Here is a 24825-nt window from a genome sequence, read left to right as displayed (position 1 = left end):
GTCCAATGCTGGACTGCTGGCTAGTCACCATTAGCCATGGAGTTAGCCCCGAGTTTTATTTCAGCCGAGTTCCTGTAGGGTCACAGACACTACTTCATGCTGAAAATATGGATTTGTAATGTTATTAATACGATAGATTTCTAACTGGACTGCACAACCTCAGCCTCACCCTTTATGTACGTGTCTCTAACTCAGACTCGTCCTTCCTCCTCGTGTCCTCGGCCAGGCCAAGGCTTATTGTAAGTTTACTCTGTTACATGACTTGGTGTGGAGTCCTTTCTGTGTAGTTGTACCAAAGCTGCTCGGTGTCTCTGGGCAGGCTGTCACCAAACCGTCTCCCTGGGAAGTGAACACTTGAGATGCAGAGTGTGTGCTCGGCTGTACTGAGATCATTGTAAAGAACAAAGTCCCAGTCAGTACTCTATTACCATGGAAATGCTTCAGCAAAGACTTCAAGTCCTTTTCCTCGAACACTAAACAGAGTTAAAGTGCAAACTTTCACCCACACCCAGCCTGACAGCGATGTAAATCTAAGCTTCTGGTTCTTTTTAGGATTTTTTTGGATGATACAAACACCAACATGAGAATAATCACAGGTACAGATGCACCTGTACGCTGACTGGATATCAGCCCTTGACTGACATCAGCATAAAAATACCAAAAAAACTGACCCATATTTACACTGGTTAAATGATTAAATATTACATGGCCATGATGAGTGTACGTACACGTCTGTACATGATAATACACGCAGTCTCCTTGAGACAGAACAGTGAAACACTGTAAAACTGACTAAAGTTGCTCTAGTTTCTCTGGTGCATCAGAACGGCTCACCCCAAACGCTGTCCCTGACTTAGCTGGATCTCACTGCTCTGCGCTGCTGCAGAGCACATACATGTGGCTGTACGGGGAACCCTGCAGTGTCAGGCTCCAGGACATTAGAGGACAGTGAGTGGTGTATTAGTGCACACCACTCTTCTCCAACATACTGACTCTGCAAACCACACCTTGGCCTCTGCCACTGTTAATGTGATGATCAGCAATGTTTATGATGACTCGTGTGTATTCTTGTCATCTACGTGGCAGCATTTGGTGTTTCCAAGACTCAGAGAGGTCACCAGCTTTTAAGAACATGTAATAAACCAGTCAGAATAAGCTGGGATAGAAACCAGCACAGGGGAGAAGCATCTCTCAGAGCTGTGCTTGTCACATGGAGGTCCAAAGTCCTGCAGCTGCCTGCAGCTTCAGATTAAGGAGCAGAAGGCGCTTTATCGATTGATCCCAGCAGGCAGTGGTACAGATCGTGCGAGTGCCCGCACACTGACGGGCCTAATATTGCTGAGAAATGATGTGCTGTCTGCTTTGCTTTTAAGAAAACTCATCAGAGCAAAATAACTGATAACACCTGCACAGAATCAGGCCGTTACAACAGCAAAGCATCATTTACAGAATATAATGTGCCCCAGAAACCACCATCCTTACTACTGTACTGAACTCCAGCATGGTACAGTTACAGGATGCCACGTGTGCAAACAGTCCAGTCAGAAAGTTTCCTCACTACTAAACACTCCAAAACTGTTAGAGGTATTATAACAAAGAGGAAGTGATTGGGAATGACAGCAACTCAGCGACAGTGATATGGCACGTAAAACCACAGAGTGGGGTCCAAGGATGCAGAGGTCGTGACCTTCATATTAGCTGAAGAACAGCTTCATGGCTGAGCAGCTCCATCCAAGCCTTACACCACCGAGCTCAAAGCAAAGCCTCACATGCATTTCCGCTGGCAGAAGCACAGAGTAACAAATGGGAACTGGTCTGATTCTTACAAAACACTTTTCTACTCTCCCAGAGAGCTCAAAGCACCTCAATACAACATGCTACATTCACCCATCCACTTCCTTCTATGGCTTTAAGTGCTTACTAACCCAAGGGAGACAGGACTCGAACCCCCAACCTCCGATCACTGTATGACCTGCTCTACCTCCTGAGCTACTTCTCCATCTGGCAATTCGATGGGTGAATATGAGTTTGACGGTTGCCATGAGAACGGTGCTGATCTGACTACATGTGCCAGGTTTTAGGTTTGGTGTAGGAGGTATTTTCGTGTGGGGTTGTGTGTCAGCAGTTTCCTTTAAAGAAATGCTTCAGCATACCAAGACATCTGGGACGACTTCATGTTTCCAATTTCGTGGGAACAGTTTGGGGATGGCCTCTAAGACTGCACACCAGTGCACAAAGCAGCTCCATAAAGACATGACTGAGCTGACTGGCCTGCACAGAGTCGTGACCTCAACCCAAGATCTCATCCACCTTTGGGATGAATCAGAGCAGCGACTGCGAGACACTCGTGTGTGCTGTGTCTGACCGCACAGATTCTGGAAGAACACTCAAAAATCCCATAAACACTCCAAAAGCTTCAACATTCCCAGACGAGATGAAACTGTTATAGCTGCCAAGGTTGGGCCACCATCATATATGAAACCCTATGGATTAACAATGGGGTGTGACTCAAGTTCATATGCATGTGAAGGCAGATGAGTGAATACATGTGGCAAACCTGTGTCTGCCTGAAAATGGCTTTGTTTTAAGCCCAGTGCCCAACACCTGCAGGTCCTGTATATGGATGCTGTTCACTGAGGATACAAAGGTCAACCATGAACAACTCTCTGTCCCACTCCTCATTACGCCCAGTGTAACTGACGTCACTGTGGGAAAAAGACCAGGCTAGAAAGCTAAAGATACAATATAATATACTTCATCTGATTCGGTTTACACATCTGTAACCAGCAGTCACAAACATGCTCCTCTCACGTTTGAGCTAGCATGTTTTGTGTTTGCTTGTGTGGATTTTGTTCCATGAGAGGACGCTGTCAGTCATCCTCCAACGCCGTCCTCATCACATGGGAAACAGGAGCTAAAGACAGCCCACGATGTCAGAGGGGAGAGAGCCAGAGAGCAGCTTTGCCTCTGAAAACATCAGACGGAGAGGGAGGGACGCAGATGTAAAGAGAGAGAGTGAGAGAAAGGAGGAGAAATTTGGCCTACTTCTCCTCAGCTCTTATTTATATGCTGAGGACAACACAGTAACCAACCAGAATCCTGGGAGCTGGCATAGCAACAGTCACACAAGTCCCAGTCTGAGAGCCAGCTGTTTAACAATTCAGGCGCCTGCTGTTATGAATTCATGAAGGAAACAGCAGGAACATCTCCTGACTTGATGTACATTTCCTAATGTGCCCCAATCTATAAATCTAAATATCTATACACAACACTCCTTACATGCCACAGCTGCACAGTCTTTGTATGCTAAATTAGTTAAATGCCTGATTAATATGCACCACAAAGCCCATGAAGGTTCAGTAAAACTAGGAATGTGAAGCTGTGTGTCTCACTGCCTCGTGTGTTCAGCCTTTGGAAGCCATGACAAGCCGAGCTCACAGAACAGCTCAGGCTGATGCTTTCAATATGCTGTCCAATCAAACTGATTTACCACATGTGGAAAAGACTTGAGTGGTGACAAGCAGTGGGCAGCTGGTGAATACATGTGTGCAGCGTAATGTTTGGCTTCTAATAAAGGTTTAATCGTGTCACCGTGGCAGGATGGGTATTACCTGTAAGAGCTGTGGAGTCACTGAAAGCATTTTAGATTAAAGCTGTGATAGAAGTAAACGTGACTTGGTGTAGTGTGGGTTCTGTATGCTCCCATCTTCACAGCTGTGTGGGTTCTCTGGGGGTACACCAGCTTCCTCTCACAGTGAAAGACACACATGTCAGGTTAACTGGTCATTGTGACACTGGCTGTAGTGAAGAATGGGAGCACGGCTGCTGCTCGCCTACCTAAGGTGGAACCACCTCTGGTCCAGAGATGGGGGGAATGGATCGAGAGATTTGTGCCAGGAATCTGATGAAACCACCTGTACACTATCCCACCCACCTGATTGTGCCTCTCAGTCTACATCCTACCAGCTTTTATCTTACATCCTGGAATTCTGTCCTGGATGGTCTCTGGAAGACCTCTGCACCATATCCCCACTATCACCACCATGGAAACCAGTGAGCTTTTATACACCACTGCCAGAGTAATGCCAGAAGCACTTGAGTATAAGATAAAGCTAGAAATGCAGGCAGATGACGCCCCCTGTGGAGAAAAGACCGCTGTCAGGCTGTTAGCAGCTGAGTGTTCAGCTGTGGTGAACACTGGGCTATCTTGGAGAAAGTTCAGCAGGATTACGACAGGAAACGACCGTGGATGGAATATTTCCTCCCACGTCACTCTGCTATGGTGGTAGATGTGAGGGGTTTAGGGGAGTGTTCCACATCTGCTTTTCATTCTATGCAGCCAGGCAGGAGACCTGTCTCTGCTCATCCTCTCCTAAACCAGTGGTAGTTGTGCAGTGTCAAATTCATTTACAGTTCTTAGAGTTTGTTTTGTTTTGAGTTTGTTTGTTCCGTCTCTGTGGTGAGTCTGGGTCCCAGGGTTTAGATCCCGTCGTACTGTTTCTCCTTCCCTGTGTCAGCACGCTGTGTTCCTCATCTGTTGTTCCTAGTCTGTTACCTACGGGGTTTCCTCAGTGTATTCCTGGAATTCCCAGTGTTTCCCTTGGATGTTGAACTTTGTTTTGCCACTGTTTTGGATATAAAGGTTCTGCCAAGTTTGCCTCACAAATTTACACTTGGGCCCATTTTTTGGTAAATGGTAAAGGGACCGGGTCTTACACAGCGCTTTTCTACTCTGAGCACTCAAAGCACTTTATACAACTTGTTCATTCACCCAATCACATCCATTCACACAAGCACTTGTCTGGGTTTTCAGTGCTACCTAACTAACATTCATACACGTTCACACTCCGATACTCAGACACACTCGGTATAGTATCTTGCCAAAGGATATTTGGCATGCAGACTGGAGCAGACTGGGATCAAACCCGCTCTACTACCTGAGCTACAGCCACCCCGTGCTTTCATGAGGTGCTTTCACACCTTCATGAAAGCACCGCCAAATTAATTCAATAAATATCCTGTTGCGTGGAGATCAGGGGCAGTACCTGTGGACTGGCAGACCGGGGTGGTGGTCCCCATCTTTAAGAAGGGGGACCGGAGAGTGTGTTCCAACTACAGGGGGATCACACTCCTCAGCCTCCCTGGGAAAGTCTATGCCAGGGTGCTGGAAAGGAGAGTTCGTCCGCTAGTTGAACCTCGGATACAGGAGGAACAATGCGGTTTTCGTCCTGTCGCGGAACACTGGACCAGCTCTTTATCCTCTCGAGGATACTTGAGGGTGCATGGGAGTTTGCCCAACCAGTCTACATGTGTTTTGTGGACTTGGAGAAGGCATTCGACCGTGTCCCTCGGGGTGTCCTGTGGGAGGTGTTGCGGGAGTATGGGGTGTCTGGCCCATTGCTACGGGCCATTCGATCCCTATACAACCGTTGCAAGAGCTTGGTTCGCATTGCCGGGAATAAGTCGGACTCGTTCCCGGTGGGTGATGGGCTCCGCCAGGGCTGCCCTTTGTCTCCGGTTCTGTTCATAATTTTTATGGACAGGATTTCTAGGCGCAGCCAAGTGGCGGAGGGCTTTCGCTTTGGTGGCCTCAGAATCTCTGATTTTTGTAGATGATGTGGTTCTGTTGGCTTCATCGGGTGGGGGCCTCCAGCTCGCACTGGAACGGTTCGCAGCAGAGTGTGAAGCAGCGGGAATGAGGATCAGCACCTCCAAATCTGAGGCCATGGTTCTCAGCCGGAAAAGGGTGGAGTGCCCACTCCGGGTCAGGGATGAGTTCCTGCCCCAAGTGGAGGAGTTCAAGTATCTCGGGGTCTTGTTCGCGAGTGATGGGAGAAGGGAGCCGGAGATCGACAGACGGATTGGGGCTGCAGCTGCAGTAATGCGGACGCTGTACCGGTCCGTCGTGGTGAAGAGGGAGCTGAGTGTAAAAGCGAAGCTCTCAATTTACCGGTCGATCTACGTCCCTACCCTCACCTATGGCCACGAGCTGTGGGTAGTGACCGAAAGAACGAGATCGCGGGTACAAGCGGCAGAAATGAGCTTCCTCCGAAGGGTGGCTGGCCTCTCCCTTAGAGATAGGGTGAGAAGTTCGGCCATCCGGGAGGGGCTCAAAGTAGAGCAGCTGCTGCTCCACATCGAAAGGAGCCAGCTGAGGTGGTTCGGGCATCTGACAAGGATGCCCCCTGGGCGCCTCCTGGGTGAGGTGTTCCAGGCATGTCCCATCGGGAGGAGGCCCCGGGGCAGACCCAGGACATGCTGGAGAGATTATATCTCTCGGCTGGCCTGGGAACGCCTTGGTATTCCCCCGGATAAGCTGGAGGAGGTGGCTGGGGAGAGGGAGGTCTGGGCCTCTTTGGTTAGGCTGCTGCGCCCGCGACCCGGCCTCGGATAAAGTGGATGAAGATGGACGGATGGATGGATGGAAATATCCTGTCTAAATATAAAATCTAAATCGTGGATATTCACTTTTAAAAAAGATGGGTTGTTCTTGTTCTATATTATACCTAACTATCAGAGCTGCTCAGTGAGTGGGTCATCAGAGGTGTGCAGGCATCTGCACATAGGCAGTAAGGGCTGGGTGCATCTCCCCGCCTCCTCAGCAGTTCCTATTAGGGTAAGATGCATTAGTCCCGGAGACTCTGGGCAACTGGTCCTGTTAAAGCTTCTGTACACTGTGTAGCAAGTCCTACACCTTTATGTCATTCTTAGGACCTCAGTGCAAATATTAAAGGTCCTGAATGGGAACATAATCAACATAATCAAGGCAGGGATTACACTTTCTCCTACATATTTGGTATTTTAAGATGAAAACTGGTCTTATTTGTATAGGCAGCAGTGAAACTGTACACGACAGCAGCATGAAGCGAACAGCAGCTCTCTCACTGTGATGATAGTTGTTGTATGTCACTATAGTGTATACCTGCATACAGTTTATTTCTTCATTGAATAAGGCAGAGTGCATCAGTAATACTAACCCCGAGAGCCATAGTGCTGAGCCAGCACGCTGCCTGCACTCAGCTTATCCACTTTCTGGTCCGCACATTAAGACCATCTCACTCCAAGCTGGATTACAAACCAGGAAAACAAGCACACAGCTCTGTCTGTGAAACTGTGTGCACTGATTGGAGGGTGTTTACATTTCCATGATCATGGGCATATTGTCCTGACACAGGAACACCAAATATCATCCTCTGAACCACAGGGCTGGCCTCATTCATCATCATGTTCGCTGAGGCAACATCAAATGGAAAACTATCCCACACAGAGACACCCACTTGTTTCCAGGTCTGAGCTGAGATGAGGGAACCAGCCACAACGAGGACACCGTGAATTATGCACCAGTGTTCAAACAGCTTAGCTGTGAGGTTACTGGGTTACCTGTCATCGTTTAAATGCAGGATGTTTATGACACAAACATACCAGTGTAACACACTAAATTATGATATTTATAAATAATTACCACAAAGTAACAGTTTCCCCAACTAAACCTTTTATTTTCACAGTAATAGACAGTCCAGGTCAGAGCCTATATTCACCCTCCTGACACATCGCTCAGCAGCATCTTGCACTAACACCACTAACTTCAGTAGTTAGCGGTCCTTACTGTGTCTGCTTCAGCTAGGTGCTGTCATTCAGGTGTGTACGTCACACCCTGTAACGCTCAGGGTTAAACACACCTGAACACAGCCTGACCCGTCTGGACGCTCTTTGGACACATGAGGCCAAAAATACAGCAGCACAAACACCAGTGTCAGTATTTGGTGACCAAAACAATCTAATATACTTCTTTCAGATAAGGCAAAGCTGCTAACGGATGCTCTACCAGCTGCAACTACACACACACATCTGTCGCCTCTTACTTGCTTCATATGTTGCAAGTCCAGGCTGGCACAGTGCAGATGTTCATACGCACGGCTACAGCAACGGTTAACATTATATATCTCCAGTGGCTCGAATGACCCTGAGCGAGCCAGAGTGCAGCCGTTACCCCGTGTTCTCCTCAGGTGCCAGTGAGCATTAGTAAGACCTGAGGACACTCACCCTGTTAAAGCGTTTGGCCTGGAAGAGATGTCCGTTCACTCGGTAGAGCTTCCTCCATCTTCTGGCCCCCCGTCGGTAGATTGATTCTAGGAGAGAGAGGAAACGGTTGTAGAGCTGTAGCATGATGAGGGACTAATTGAGAGAGGGATGGAGGGGGAGCTAAGATAAAAGAAAAAAGTGATACAATCAGGTAAAAAGTGAGGTAAAGGTCCAGGTTTCATGCACAACATCAGAGTTTGAGCGAGGGAGGAACATCAGCATCGGGTTTCTCTACAGCAGTAAAAGCTCACACTGCTCTGCCTTCTCCACTCCCTCCCTCACCACTCTTCAATCTCCTCCCTTCATGTTTCTCCCTCAGCACCTCCATCACTGCTTGTTTTACCCGATGAATAAACTCATCAGTACCTTATAATTCCTTTTATTCAGACGACACTGTGACGGTGGAGCTATTTATAAGAGGACCGTGCAGTCAGCTAAAAATAAACTGCTGCTTCATTTAGATGTGTGAGAGCTGCTGCTGTTGGAAACAATATTTAACATTATTACAAAGGCTTTCCTGGGCTCATCAATAGTGTGACCGTCTGAAACAATCCTATCAGACACACTGTCATTAATATTATCAGGCTCATTGAATGGAATGAAGAAGCACTATAAAGACTTCTGTTTGTGTTTATTCTCTGCAGGATTATTTCATCACATTGCTGTCATGTGTGCTTCCATCCTCACACAATGCTGCTTTGTCAGATGTTGCCTCACCTGCTACACACAAAGGTGTTGATGGCTTAATACAGAGAAACTCTTCTGGTATCCAAACTGGAGAACAACAACAACAACAACAACAACAAGTCCTCACATTTGTAATCAAACCGACCTGCTAACATTTCCAACATAATGCATGAAGCTGAGTCGTGTGGGCAGTTTTCTTATAACATCAACAATACTAAATCCTCTAAACTATGAAAGAATAAAAAAGAAACGTTACAACCAGTTATAAAAGCCCTGTTTATCAGTGCGGTCTCCTACAACCCGAATCCTCTCTGATACACTCACTCAAACCAACACTGTTGATACTAGGGATGGGTATCGTTTAGGTTTTATCTGATACCGGTGCCAAATCGGTACTTTTGAAACTGTGCCGGTGCTCAAACGGTGCTCAAACCGGTGCTTAAAGACTGGAGAACACAAAATTGGTCCAAAAACCTCTCATGTTCAGCTGGTTTTTTGTAAAAAGATAACAATGTTAGCCTTTTCTGCAGCTATGTGGCATATATGGTATCACTCTTGGCTGGAAGCAGTGCTTAAACAATGGAAAAAACACAAACTTTGTCCAAAACCTCTCATGTTTAGCTGTTTCCCTCTTTTTCTTTGGTCATTTTAGCCTTTTTGGCCAGGGTGAAGGGAGTATCTGCCATCAAACAAGAAGACAGCCGCATGTAGCTATGATGATGTTTGCTAGTTCACCTTACATGCATTAATGTAATAACGTGGTTAGCCTACTCAACGTAAATTACACACGAACAACATTAAGCTACTCACGCAGAGAAGAACGGCTGCTGCTGCCATCAAATACGGCGCATTTCTCAGCTTTTAAAAAAAACTCTATGCGTCGCCAGGTGTTTCATCGGATTCGAGGTGTTACTTCCTTTGACAGTATCACAGTATCAGCTTAAAGCACTTGTTGCTGCTGAGTTTGCATATTTTGCTGTGAAGTACAGCCAGACTTTTGACCGCTTTGCCTTGGGCATTTTTAATCTGTAGCTCTGCATAAAAGAACGTACGTACCTGGCCCCGCCTACTATCCTCGGAAACGTAAAATGATTGGCTAGAAGTGTATCACAGCTCAGGAAAAAAAAGCACCGAAATAAAGCACCGAAATGTGCGCTGCTTTTCGGTCTGGTTACTACCGTTTATGTCAGAACGGACACCGGTACCCATCCCTAGTTGATACTGTATGAAAGGACTCCAACCCCCAAACATGAAACCGTATTATTGGCCACCACAGACTGCTACTATACCAGCCACCGCAGTGAGAGGGGTTATATGCATATAGCAGCTATGGGTGAGAAGCACCGAGTAGCTCACTGCAATAACAGTAATAATAGAAGACAGCTACAGCACAGTGGGAACAACAGTACGGAGCCAGCCCTGGGAAAACAGAGCAGAAGTGGACTGGTTAATGCACAGTCACCAATGACAGACGGACCTGCTGAGCTGAGGATGAAGATTGTGGTGAGACTCAGGTAAGACCCCAACAAAGAGCACAAAGTCCTCGTGCAGATACTTGCATATGCTGCCTCACAGATCACTCCTAGTACCAGGTGTCCATGAGTGTGGCTCTAGAAGCTGCCAAACACAGGCTCACAGCTCCGGCCAAGAGAATAAATCACCTGTTCTCCAAAGACCCATCCAGGCTGCACCATCATCCAACAAGGGAATAATAGCAGAGTCACCCAGAGCCAAAACTGTAAAAAAGTCACCATCAAGTCCTCACACTGACTTCCAAACTGGTGACATCATCGGGATTTAAGCCTTTAGACAGAAGACGACACCGTTTCCACGGACTGCTACACCACTCAACACGCTGTAGTCATTTTTACTATGGCTGAGTTCACCATGAGTGTCATTAACTCATCAAAATGTATGCTGACAGTTAGCATTACACCAGTGAATATTACCTGTGACCAGTTCATTAAAACAAAAGCAGAAATAAGCATGATGACATCTTACACACACACACACAACGCTGATCTGTCCCTGTCAGGTCAGATACCTTCTCACTGAAAAGAACAATACTACTTTTCATTTCATTAAACTCAATCTTCATAAGACTTCATAGAGATGTTACTAAAGAGCATAGTGCTGAGCAGCAGCATGTTACACAGCCTCAGGCACAGCCTGTGTGTGTCGCCTCCTGCAGTTTACTCCAACAACCCAACACAACCACCTCACCACAGTATGAGCCACAGCCATGTGGCATCACCATCTCCCCTCTCACTAATTATTCATTAGCTGCTCTCCCAGTGTACCCCCCCCCCTCCCCATCTGTACTAGGTTTCCAGTCTAGTTAGTTTCTCCAGTGATGGGCGTGGCCTAATAACGTCCTCCACTCACACATCTTTTGCCTCTGTTGCCATGGTAACCCATGCTCATGTTGTCATGAGGATGTCAGAACCTGACAGTAAGGGTGCAAACAGACGATAAATCTTCTGAAAGCAGACCTCACCGTGGTGCTGAATCTGATTTCTACTCTGCGTCGTGTACACGTCTGTGCATTCTCATGTTCAGCATCACTGTGTGTAATATATAAAACAGTATTTGTGTGTTCATCAGGCTAAGGTCCTCTACCACAGGCCAGGCAGTGTGAGGGATCTGTGCAGCTGCTCCAGTTGTTCCTTCAGTCCCTGTTACTCCTCAGATTTTCGGTGTAGATGTTAGCGAGGTGGATCAGTGAGTCCTCCACAGGAGGCCACTCCACTCCTGAATCGATATCCTTATCCACTCTTAGTGCTGAGCTGACGTAGGGGCTGACACCTCTGCAGAGCAGCAGCTGGGACAGTGCATCACCTCCATATACTGCATGCTTGTGCTGTTGCCTTGGAGCTGGCCTCCACGGTGCGTGCATGCTGTGCACATAGATAAAATGGGCACGCTGTGGTCACCATGGATGGTCGAGGTCAGCCACACAGAATTCTAATGTTTACTTTGAATTTCTGCAGGTCGTCCATGTTTACAGGCTTAAAGCTATGTGACTGGCTGATTAATGAGCAGCTGGTGTAGCTAACTTGCTTGCACGTCACTTTAAAGCGTGCAGTGTGGTGCGAGCCTCATCCAAGCCAAAAATGAAGCGCTCGTTTCTATTTGCACATGAGAACCATAGAAACAAGGACTGAAATGCACCAAAGCATGACCAGCTTACTGGGCATTAAAGGCAAAACTGAAGTCACAGAGACCTCGTGTCACTAAAGTAGCCCTGCTGTAGAGTGACTCTGCTATGTTTAATGCACAAACAACAAGAAGCTGTGGCTGCTTTGGGTCTGTGTGAAGCCAGGCTGTGGAGATCTGAAGCACAAACAGGCCTCGCTCTTTACAGTTTTGTCTGTGAACTCCCTTAAATCTTCTTAAGCCCTCCAAAGAAAAAGAGAACCACTGCAGTGTGTTTCCATAGTTACCCACTATTTTCTTCTTACTGGTGGGTGAGGGAGATGGGGATGAGACACCACATGCTAATGTGGGGAGACGTGTGAGGAAACCTATGTGTGATTTAACACACAGCACATGCCCACACAATGCTAAATACAGTATGATTAAATCATTAAGTGCAAAGTGGTAAATTGCAGCAATTAGCTCAGTGTGTTGATAAAACCATGAGACAGAAGGAGCTTCAACACACGAGTTTCCTCCTTTGTGCCATACAGACTTGTCTGGGGGAACCTTCATAATCAGAGCATTAATAATAAATCAGTAGAAAGACTGATGGTTACAGGCTGCTGCAAACACTGCTCTGGTGTCTGTGCACCACAGCTGCACTGTGGGGGAATGTTTTATCCACTCAGATCCTGTGTGGGCCTGTGTCTCTGACACGTGTCCCCTCTGACATGGCCAGGATCATTAGGACACACTCTCAGTTTCAGTGTTTTCATTCTCAGTGCACTGTATTTGATTACTGTGTTAACAGAGTGGCTCTACCACTCGAACTAATACATCACAATCGATCAATATTCAATGGCTGTGAATATGTAAACGGCTTCTTTAAAGGCACTGGCCCCAAAAGAGATGCTTTAAAGAATACACCTGCGTGTAAGCATGTGAAGGCCACCTGTGGAACCAGGTCCTGGTGTGGATTCAGGAGACAGATTAGACTGAAAGCTGTGTGATAAAGCTTATAGTTGGGCTGGATCAGGTGATCCTGAACAACCCCCTACTTATGGTGCAATATGCTTGGGCTGCTGAGGGGCTTCCCATGATACACTGAGCATTTCCTCTTTGCTCCTTTGATTTTATAAATCGGTTAAAGTGTGGCCGTCTCTCCTACAGTTTGTCCCGTCTCTACCCCGACCCTCTGTCCTGAGCCTGCTTCTGCCGCAGGTTTCTTCCTCTTACACGGTAGTTTTTCCTTCCCACTGTCAACAACTGCTTGCTAATGATTTGCTTTCTAATACTGCAGGGTCTTTACCTTACAATATAAAGTGGCTTGAGGCAAGAACTGAGTTGAATGTAGAATGACAGCCTGACTCGACTCCTAGCCTCGGACACAGCAGGAGCACATCTCAGTCAGCCAGTGAAAAGATCATGTGCTTGGTAAAGTAAGAGTATTGTTGAAGGAACTAGTAGATGCATAGTGCTGGAGAACGAGGGTAATGTTAACCTGAGAGTTAGCATGATGCCCCTGTCAGCATCGTGATATTGTGCAGTTTTAACTCAAACGTTGGTGTTAACCACAAGATATGGTAAATAGACCAATGGGATTCCCCGGTCTCATCCATGTTCTTTTAGGTGTTAAAATTCAGATGAGCAGCTGTGAAACACAAACAGTCGACTGTGGTTAGAGCTCCATGCCTCCCATTAAAGAACCATCACAGGACCTCTCACAGCCCAAATGTGCTGTAAACTCTGCTACACTTCACTTGCACTGACTGGCAAAGCTTCAAAGAGCTGACCTAGTACAGCATACCCCTGAGGAGAACAAGTGTTGCATTGTCCCAGATTTCTGCCAAGGTGATAGTAAGAATGGCCCAAAGTGAATGAGCAAAGCAGAGCAGGCGAATCAAACGATACCATACCTCCAGATGCAAAGGCCAAAGCACACAGTCCCGCCATCTTGTCCACTGGAGGGATGAAGACGAGCAGACAGCCTATCGGAGATATACTGTGACTTACGCAGCGAGCTGTGGAGCAGGAGAGCAGGGTGGTACTACCAAATCTCTCCAGAACAGGACATTTACAAGGGTTTGACTCACTTCCAGACATTGTTCCTCTCACTAACAGGAAAGTAGCAGCATATACGTTACCAACAACACCCACCCCTCCCCTCAGACTCGCGCAGAAAAAAGGAAACAGCGAGCTTTAAGAGTCAAACTGATTGTTTTCACTGACTCTTAAAGGAATTAGCAGCAGCGTTCATCAGCGACACAGCGAGCACGTTCTCAGGAAATACAGACCAACTGGGCCAAGTTACTCTCTGCTGCCAGTTTTTAAGGCTGTTACATAAAGCGAGGCTATTATTGGCTCCCAAAGAAGCTGAAGCAGATCAATAAAACAGCCCCGAGGTGTTTTTGACACCGTTAGACCGTCTGTGATAACATAACAGACTTACTGTGCTGGAAGAGAAGGAGACAAAACTACACAACAAAGTCCCATAAAATCTTCATTATTATTATCATTATTATTATGGGATTATTATGGACAACTTTATACGAACTTTCTACGGAATCAAATGAACTGTGACAATATGAACTGTTTATGTATTATTTATGTATGAGCAGTTTTTATTCAGGAGCCACCTTTGAATCTTATCCTGAGATAGTCACAGATGCAGGGCGTGTCCTCAGGCTTGTTTGCTGCACCCTCTGCTGTTAAAGCAAACACTCGCCAACATGCTGCCTTAGAAATCTGTGAAAAGTTCTTGTTTCATAAAAGAATATGTGAGCATGGTGTGATTGGGAACTTCAGCCTATGAAACAAATTTAAGCATGTATGAACTTATAAATGCTCATCGTAGTCAACAACACAGATCGTTTCCAGCGGTACCTTCAAAGTGTCTGTTTTAAAGTCGGATGCTCAGTCTGTCGTGCTCAGTGATGCATCTCAGCCGTAACATCTGAATAAATGACTTTCAGCAGGAACACAGCGTGTAGAGCGTGTACGGGAACTTAACTAAAGCCATCAAGTCAAAAAGCTGAAATACAGACACAGCCTTACTCCTGGTCCCAACTGAGGATAGGGAGACACTGTGGGTTTGACACTGGTTGTACTGGGAACGAGGCTGTCAGAAAGACTCCCATACTCGCAGCAAAACAACACAGGGGAGGCGTTCAATTAAAAATACTTCCTGTTATTCTCTCTAACTGATATAATGAGATGGATCTCGTTCTTGTGTCTTTGCGCTGAAACCAAATGAAGTGTTCAACAATTCCACTAATTCCAGGATTAAAACGCTGAAACATCCAAACAAGCCATTTCCTTTAATGACATCATCATCGCTGGCACCTTCGCTCTGCACACGCTTCAGATGACCCGATGTGCTCCACGCTCACCTTACCTTTGACTCGAATGTAGAACAGCAGCAGGAGCAGCATCCCTCCAGCTGAATGTTCCGGCTCCTTCATACTGGGAATCTCATGGTGCTCTCCTCCTGCTGCTTCCCTCACGCTGCCTTTCTCCTCCTACTCCTGCTCTCAGCGAACAGCCCCGCGTTCTCCTCCTCTGTTCCCTCCACAGTCCCCTGTGGCTGCTCCTCTTCAGCCTCCTGTCACCTCAAATGAAGCTCCGTGCCATACAAACACCATTTTTCCTATTCCTTCTTGCCGTTGAGCATCAAATGTTTCTCACTGAGAAAGGATCACATCACATGACAGGCTTTTCACCGTCTGCACCCACGCTGCAGTTACAGCTGGCTGCCCACAAGATGGCAGAGCAAGCTCTGACTCCAGCAGCACCACCCTGCTCTGCAGGCAACACGTTTTACCCTAAATATAAAGCTCACCTCTATTTTTAGTGACTGTGCCTATTGCAGCACATCCTGCATGACACTTCCAGCCCTGATTCTGGACACGGCCTGAAGAGCGTATGTGACAATGTTATTTTACTCCATCATAAAAAAGGACTGTGAGATCAAAACTGTGCTGGACAAAGATAATTATTCAGTTATTTAAAGCACAACGATCATTATATGAAGGTCAGCCAACAGTAATGTTTGTTTCTTTGGACATACGTTGGGTCAGTTCAGCTCTAATGCTTCGTGTTGTTGGTTTGCATCACTGTGTGGACCCCAAACAACTTTTAACTATTATTCTACTGAGACACAGAAGCAGCAGCGCTGCTCACAGAGACCATGAGACCCTTTTCTGTTTAATGCCACACGTTCAAATTCAAGGCTTCTGGTGAAGGTTGAGGCAACAAAATGAGTTACAATAAATAATCTACTTGGTGGCCACATGAAAAATAAATACATGAACAACTTCTCAGAGACGAGAGTAAAAACATTACCAATAGCTAACACCATCCTGCTGCTATATGTGTGTGAATGCCCTGAGCGCTGAGGCCAGCCTATCAGCTCAGCCCTGTTAGTTTTCTGCTCTGGGCCAGTGCAAAAACATTTTTATCAAACACAATGAGACAAAAACAAAGACGCTGTCGTCAGATTCCTCAGCTGGGCTTGAGACACGAGAACGATCACTTCCACCTGTAGCATGAAGACAACATACGTGTGTATGCTGATCCAACAGGAAAATAGTGTTCAGAAAGCAACTGTGATGTATCAGGATGTGAGCAATAAACAGAAAACATCTGTGATTTGGCTTCAACACCGTTTATCAGGTAACAGCCTCTCTGTGACTGAACTAAGTCTCTGTTTGAGTCTCTGTGTTTCACATGTGAGCACGATCAAGTCCACCATAAGAACACGCTTGCCTGCCCGTGTTGCAACACCAGGGGAGGCTGAGCAAACATTTTTTGCATTCCTTCACAGTGACGGAGAAAGGTTATACACAGTGTTAGAAAAGTAGCACTGCAGAAGCGGTCAGTGCAATGCTTCCACTCTGAACGAAGACGAGCTGCACAAGAGGCGCTCTGCTGGGATGGGACAGGCTAACATCACCCAGCTTTTGTTCACATGACTTAATACAATCACTGTCACACAGCTTTATTTATTTCACACTGATGAGAAACAGGATTGTAAAGTAACTTTTAATTTTGGACACCCTGTCAAAGCTAATGAAGCTAATGAAGTTCTTGATTTGAAGGCTCGACTAAAGTTATGGTAAAATCAAAAAGTACACCCTCTTTAAATCCTCGGGTTTTACATATAATGAAACAAAATCATCTAGCAGATAGCTATAAGCTCAAATGGACTACTGCTATAATATCATAACGCCATGCTGCACTAAGTCAAAATGCAGAAGAAGAAAGCACAGCTGTGTTCCACAGCTTTAGGAGCAGCGAGCTGCTGCTAATCAAATGACTTAACTAATCATCAACGAGCATTACAGCCACCATACGATACAATATTACAGTTTGTGGCTTCTTTGTAAGGGTTGCCAGGGGAACGCCTCTGTTCAGTACAGAGAACATGCAGCACAGGTTAGTGTTGCAAAGTGGCAACCCCACAAACAGCACCAACACATCAAACCAGCTATCAAGCACGGCGCTGATGATTTGGGCTTGAATGCAACCACAGGATCTGATCATGAACTCGTCTGTACAACAAAGCATTGTAGAGTCAGATGTGAGGCAATGCAACAGGACACTGATCCAAGCACACCAAGAGTAGTAGTAGAAGAGGGGGTAGTAGAGGGGGGCTAAAACTGATGAAGTCATTAAAAACCATAGGACACTGAATGACTGTTTTACTGTTTGAATGACTGGTGATTTTGAATTTTACAAAGACTCAGTCTGTTTGGACACATATTCATACAAACCTCCATTTGTCTTATACGTAGTCTATACAGTGGTTGAGCTTATTAGATTGCTTATTATTAGGCTGCTGAAACCTCGTAATGTTAAGCGCTGGAACACACGCTGCACATACACAACAATGTACCAGACTACACAAATCTTTGGTCAAATGCTCCTTTGTGTGTGCTTCTTCTGGACCAGATCAGGTGCTGGATGCTGAGTTCAGAACTTCTACAACAACAGAGCAAAGCAAAGTGACCTGATCAGGCATGTGGTGCAATGAACAGAGAAATTAAACATAAATGTGAGTAAAACAGTGATGCAGTGAAGAAAGAGACACTGCAGGGTAGATAATGGGGAAACCCAGAGTGAAGCTTTGGAAACCAGCTTGCTTAGCAGAGCAGCTTAGCCTAGCTCTCTTTGGCCAACGCTAGCTTCAGCAACACTATTGTTGTACAGCTTGTTTGTGCCAGCTGAAGGGGTTGCCCAGTGGGCGCACAGAGACCAGCCTTTTGTGGATTAGCCCTTTGAACAGATGTGCTCCAGGCTAACACTATTTACTGCAGAAGTTCAATAGTGGGACATGCCAACCACTTTAAATGCAGGAGATTCATCAAATCAGATGTTTTCTTCAATTAGATATTTGCAGAATTAAAAATTAGACACATTTTTATTAAATTACATGGTAAATGGCCTGCATTTGTATAGCGCTTCTACTAGTCCCTAAAGACCTCAAAGCGCTTTACACAACCAGTCATCCACCCATTCACACACTGTGAATGTACAGCTACATTGTAGCCACAGACACCCTGGGGCGCACTGACAGAGGCGAGGCTGCCAGACACTGGCGCCACCGGGCCCTCTGACCACCACCAGTAGGCAACGGGTGAAGACTGTCCAAGCTGGGGCTCGAACCGGCAACCTTCCGATTATAAGGCGAACTCCCAACTCTTGAGCCACGATCGCCCCAGCAATTACAGCAAAGTTTTGTTTGGAAGTCAGGGTTATGAGAACAAAATATTGACTTTCAGTTACTCACAATTATGATCAGTTGTGACACCATCAGTATCAACAGTGTTTGTGGTGCTCCAGCTGCAAACCACCTCACCATCACCTGAAGCAGCTGAGCTTCACAACACTTTGTCTCAAGGTGGCAGTAAAGCTGCCTGGCTAGCACACACAGTAATGTTAGCTGCTCAGCTATTAGCAATTACCCAATAGCTATTAGCTAGCTCGAAAAGACACAAGCTAGTGTACTCCCAGTGCTGGTCCCAAGCCCAGATAACTGGGAGGGTTGCACCAGGAAGCACATCCAGCGTCAAAGCTTTGTCAGATGGAAAAAGCAGATCCATCTGATCCATCAGACAGGGATGCAGCCAAAGTTATCATTACCCAATATTAGCTATCTGTTAAGCTGTCATTAAGGTAGCATTGAGTGACCATCTGTTAACAGTAATGTGGGTCATCAGTCCTGCCAGTTTGTAACAGTGTATTAGATGGGGTAACAGGATGACAGTTATTTGTGTTTAAATCTGTTGTGTTTCTGACTAAAGCTGAAAAACCAACAACTGAACAAATAGTCAGCTGTATGTGATGAGCAGGAGCACAGTACCACCTCACACCTAACAACATGTTTCTGGATCTACACAACACAATTATAAAGTAACTGTCAAACAATATTTATAATACGATGTGAAAGAGTAGGAGCAACGGGGTGTGTATTTCATCACATGTCTGTCTGAACGCTCTGTGAATGTAAGGCTATAATTCCTTCACTGTCATCTGTCACCACATACAGACGCACAGCATTAACACTGTGTACCACTCTGCATACTGTGGCTCCTCTCAAATAGAAAACCTCACATCAGAAGTACTGGAATAACTCTCAAACTCACACCTGCGAGCTGGAGAGGAAACAGTGTGTCACTAACTCACAACAACTTCCTTCACAGCACAGCTTTAGTCTGATTACTCTGACTGTGACAACTGGCCTCTGTCAGCGGTATCATACACCACCATCTTTAACAGGTGTGTTTCATCATGTTTGACAATCAATGTTGTAACACTGGATTATTTATTCATTTTTACAGTGAGCAGAATAATAAATGAAGCTTGTTTTTAAATATCAGGCACAGTCAGCAGTAGGCATCATTATTACTGTCAGTCAGATCTACAGGTAGAACTGTTCAGGTGTATCAGGTGTCCTCAAATCCTGTCACACTCAGGTGTGTTCAGTTTGTCAGGCTCCAGTAATTAAAGGCAGTGTGTAATGTGTGTATGGGTGTTGATCTCCAGTTCAAGAGTTCTTTAAAACAATGCAAACTCACTACAGACCTCAGCTGGCAATGCTGTGATTGTGCATCTACAGTCACACTACACACGTTTCACCTGTAGAACAAAACTGCTGCTTACTAGCGGACACAGACAATAACCATGCCTTGTGGAATAATCCTCCTGCAGAGCTGTGGTCAGTGTCTAACATGGTTGTGTCTATACTGGTTTAAGCGTCTCTTCATTGAAACCTTGGCTTCCAGTGTAGGAACGTTCTTGTCTTTAGACTTGGAAAGAGAACCGAGAACAGTTAGTAGAACACAGAGCAAAACACGTGACCAGCAGCGCTGCAGTAAATCAGTAACAAGGTTGGTGTTAGCTGACAGCGATAACCAGTTTATGTAAGACAAACACTTCCTGTTCCTTATTCAGACTGCGTTTCCTTAAAGATTTGGACTTTGCCCACATTGGTAATGATGTACAACAGCTGCACAGGTGCAAACCTAACAGGTAACAGGTTCCCATCACTCTGATTCATGCTCCTTGTTTTTAGCACATAAACTCCTCCCTTTCAGTTTTTTCATGAGCCTCCTAACTCATCAGCTCTACCTGGAGAAACTCATCAGATCTGTCAGAGAGGAAAAAGCTTCAAACATGCATAAATCCAAGCACAACAGAGCCCTCTGTTGTGCCTCTGGGCTCTGTTGTGCTCTCAAAGCTCTAATCATGTGTTTCCTGCAGAACGGTCAGAGAGGTTCAAAACAGCTTCAATCATCAGCTTTTAATACAACATTTTCTTATCCGAAGGGCGACGTGACCCAAATTCTGGATGGATCAGACAACTGCTGTGTTACTTAAAGGTTTATTTCCAACCCAGTTAGCAAAAATAAAAAGAGCGCTCCTCCCAGAAGACCGTGACCACGGGCTTTTCCACTTACAAAAGATAAAATAGATTATTGATCTGAAGGAGGAGAAGGGTGAGTGTGTGTCCTAGAAAAACCATGTGTCTCTAACAGTGTCTCAGGCTGAGTGAGTCACTGAGCCTCTGTCAGGCTGACGTGAGATTAGAAACACCGGTCATCAAACACGTATCCAACCACGACACAGTGATATTAACTATTCACACTAAATCATTTCTCAATTTTCGTACCAAGTCGTCCAAGCTGAGACTGTCCTCTCATTAAAACCACAGCTGTTTATTTATACCAGTCTATGGCCGTGTACTGGAGCAGCACTCGGAGACAGACAGCCATCCCCACAGGCTCAAAGGAAATGCAAAAAATTGCAACCAGGAAGAAACTAGGAAAGGAAACTACTAAGGAAACATGAGCAGAGGGCGGCTGAGGACACGAACACACTGAGGATAACCAGACCACAGGTGGGAACACGGCTCAAACTAAGGGGAAACGGAGACAGAGACTATCAAAATAAAACAGGAAGTGAGGTTATTGCTTTAGTTTTGACTATAGTTCTCCCTCTACAGTGATTTCACTGACTGACTGTTAAGCCACTGTACACTGACCCTCCTGTGCCAGCCTCAACAGTGATTAGCTACAAGCCAAAATATCATTTATCCCAAACTGGACGAGCTTTTCCAAAAACACAGCTCTGCACAGGGAAACTGATGAATTAACATATCTAATATTTAACCAGTATTAACTCAGTGCATACCATGAAGTCAGCACACTGAGTCTTTATCGAGCTAACTTCAGCCTGCCGTTCGTCTGTTTGCTCCTCGAGGTGGCCGGGCTCTTTTTCTCTGGTCCTCTGCTTCAGGTGGACTGATGGGCGGCCGTCACCTGCTCTGTGCTCCTGGGTGGAGCTGTTCCTCCATCTGCTCGTCTGAATCAGATCACTGTTCATCGTTCCTGATGCTGCTCACTTTCATTCTCACCAGCCTCCTGCTCTCCACCTCTACAGGCCAGTTTCCACTGGACAGCAGCCCACGCCCTCAATAAGCTTTACACAGGTGTCTTCATCCAGAACATAAGTAAGAGATCCACACACCCACACTAACTGGAAACCTGCCTGACTGCCACTGTCGTTCTCTTCACCACGCTCGTCTTAATATCACTGTGTAAACTTTGCATTTCAGTCTGATTCTTGGGTCCAAATAATCCATCAAACTCATTCTAATAGTAGACAAACTGAGCTCCATGATGCATGTATCAGCATTTTTCAGTCAGGTTCATGAATCACATCCAGCCTCCGTTATTTCTAAACCAGCTAAATAAAGAAATCACTGACATGTGTTAGCAGGATCACAGAGCTGCATCACTCAGGTTCACTAACTTATATAAACTGCTGTGTGGTTCCAGTTTATCCAGTTTACAGTGGTGGAAATGTGGCCTTGGTTACAGCTACAGCACTCGTTGATTAAAACCAGAATGGCTTTAATCAAGTGAGACAAACGAGTGCATCTGCATAAATACGAAAAGGCTTTTTTATATGAAAGGTGAGCTTTCCTATATTCATTACACTGAATCACACATTTTGTTTTACGTTTGCTGATTGTGACCCTGACGAAACACTGATAACTCCAGTTTCCTCCACTCAGGGGATTCCCATGTGCACCAGTAGGAAACCAGCTCCCCACTACTGAACGACACACAGACCAGCTGATTACATTAGTTCAGCATCCAAGAGCCGGTGTTGAGCTTGCAGTTTGGACCTTAGCACGGTTTAAAAACAGGGATTATTAGTGTGTGTACATACACAGTGACTCGTCCATACTAATAACTGAAGACATTACTGTCCTCCATCTTTTCTTAGCCTGTCTCAGAAGGTTCGCCTAACTCTTGGACTCTGGACATGAGGATCCATCGTTATTCCATCAGGGAGTTAGCAGCATCTGCAAGAATGACCAAATCAACCATTTGGTCCAATCTTACCAGAAGTTAACACTCATCAGTTCAGCAGCATTAACAGGACAAAAGGAAGACCACTCAATGGAGACCATCTTTCCCTGGGTTGGCAGAGACAGGTTTACTACATCAGGTTACGAATCAAAGCATACTGCAAAAACATCCAAGACTTTCCAAAGAGATGGAAAGTTCCTCACTTATCTGAGCCCAACAGGGCATCTGTACAGAAGAAAAAGAATTTTTATGTTCATGGTTTCTGGAGTCGTTAACTACCAAACAAACAAGAACCTACATTGAAAATGATTTTTTCCCATTTTTAGTGTCTGAAAATGGAGTTCTTGTTTATAAAAATGGCTTTAATTCTGAACCCTGAGTCCAATACGTTTGTTCTCCTTAAATGAAAGCACTCGACTGCAGACACATGTTGACTGCAGTACTTCAGGACCCAGCAGCACACTGGTCTCTGGTTCCAGTTCCATGGTAACCATGTGAACACCAGTCTGTAGATGCCCAGAAGAACAGCCCCTGTTACTGACACTGGCTTCCACACAGGAAATGATGACATATGGCTTTGCTGCTGATGCCTTATCACAGGTAAATCAAAGCAAACATGTTCTTCAGCCCTGCCTTATTATCAGTTAAATTACTTTTCAGTCCATGCATGAAAACCAGTAACACAATTCCATCAGCTCTGGCAGGCTCTGCATGAAAACCCTCCTGGAGACTGGAAGCTCTTATATGAAGAGACTGGTGCATCATAATCAGAGGCAGGCTGTGTACAAGCCTCATCTGTCTGCTCTCACAGTGACTCAGGCTCTGCTCTGACTCGATTTACTGCTGAGGGCAGCCAGCAGGAAAACATCAGATGCTAGAACTTAATACCAAAGTACTAAACAATCACACTGGGCTTCATGGCACCCGGGTCATACAGGCTGAGTGGGAAGACGATGGGATGACACCCAGAAGTCCCTGTGGTAGCAGAGGGGTGAAGATTTATTACCACATGAGGGTCTGCAGGTTCTTGTGTCCCACAGCAGGAACCCACAGACTGTCATGTGGACATCAGCAGACACAAAGTCACTGCAAATACTTCTTTAAATCAACAGAATCACTGAATCTCTGCTTTTTATTTGTTACGCTTTGTCCAAGTCCCAGGAGACACTGCTGTGTAACCCTCTGTATTCTGTTCTATTAACAGTCTGGCCATTAGTCTGTATAATACAGACCCTTCCTGTGTCCATCTGCACAGGACGTACCCTTTGCTACTATTTCACCAGAATATGCAGATAACTGTCCATCACATAGTCAAGCTAGGACAGCTGCATGGACACAAGAACACACAAAAGTATCTGACTGCAATTAAGCCTGAGAGCGTTTCTTTACATCTAAAAAACATAAAACAAATCTCCAAACTGAGCTGAGAATAGTTCTGCTACTGTAGGCCGACAGTAGAAGGCTGCCTCAGACGCATCCTGTGGACAGCAGTGATGAGCATGGGAACAACAAGAAGCAGGCAAGCCATCGACTTTTTCTCTGGTGGTTTGTGCACAAACTGCTGCTCTCTGACTGTAAGCTGATGGCAGACCAGCATGCTGTGAGCTCAGTCTGTGCTTCAGAAACACAGCCAGCCTGAGTAAGTGGAGGTTCTTCAGTGATGTGTCAGCGTGACACAGTAACCGCTGGGCAGCGTGTGTGATGCAGAGAAGCTGGAGTTTGATAACGCTGTTATTAACTCATTTAGTACATTAGCAATGACAGCTGACCATGTCCCAGCAACAGTTTGTCTGCACACATCGATAGCCAACTGTCACACTCATGAACAGCTGATTGTACTCTGACACGTTCCTTATGGACGGCTGCTATAAACACAATATAAAGTCTTTAACATGATCTCATCTTTAAACACATGCAGCAGTAAGATTAACCTGCTCAACACTGACAGGGAACATTTTTCTGAAGAAATTTAACTTTGATACACAGTAGTACAGTTCGATGTGTTCTCAGGTGTTTTCATCATGTTTTGTTGCTTCTCTTT

General features: G+C 45.6%; 1 protein-coding gene across 4 annotated transcripts in view; it reads right to left on the bottom strand.

Moving 5' to 3' along the window:
• The window catches only part of prkcz (protein kinase C, zeta), a 97151-nt gene that overhangs the window by 41313 nt on the left and 31013 nt on the right, over positions 1–24825 (bottom strand). For 2 of the 4 annotated variants that reach the window (XM_005752291.1, XM_005752290.1), the window contains exon 5: positions 8044–8129. In XM_005752291.1, coding sequence (XP_005752348.1) covers positions 8044–8129 — 86 coding nt within the window. Of the gene's footprint in view, positions 1–8043; positions 8130–13823; positions 13929–15301; positions 15623–24825 lie in introns of those variants that run through there. The other 2 variants (XM_005752292.1, XM_005752293.1) reach the window with 2 other exon arrangements.

Source organism: Pundamilia nyererei, unplaced genomic scaffold, assembly GCF_000239375.1.
Source record: "Pundamilia nyererei isolate P.nyererei 1_Seehausen unplaced genomic scaffold, PunNye1.0 scaffold00351, whole genome shotgun sequence".
Classification (NCBI taxonomy): domain Eukaryota; kingdom Metazoa; phylum Chordata; class Actinopteri; order Cichliformes; family Cichlidae; genus Pundamilia; species Pundamilia nyererei.
Note: the sequence above shows the minus strand (reverse complement) of the source record. Positions and strands in the feature narration are given on the sequence as shown.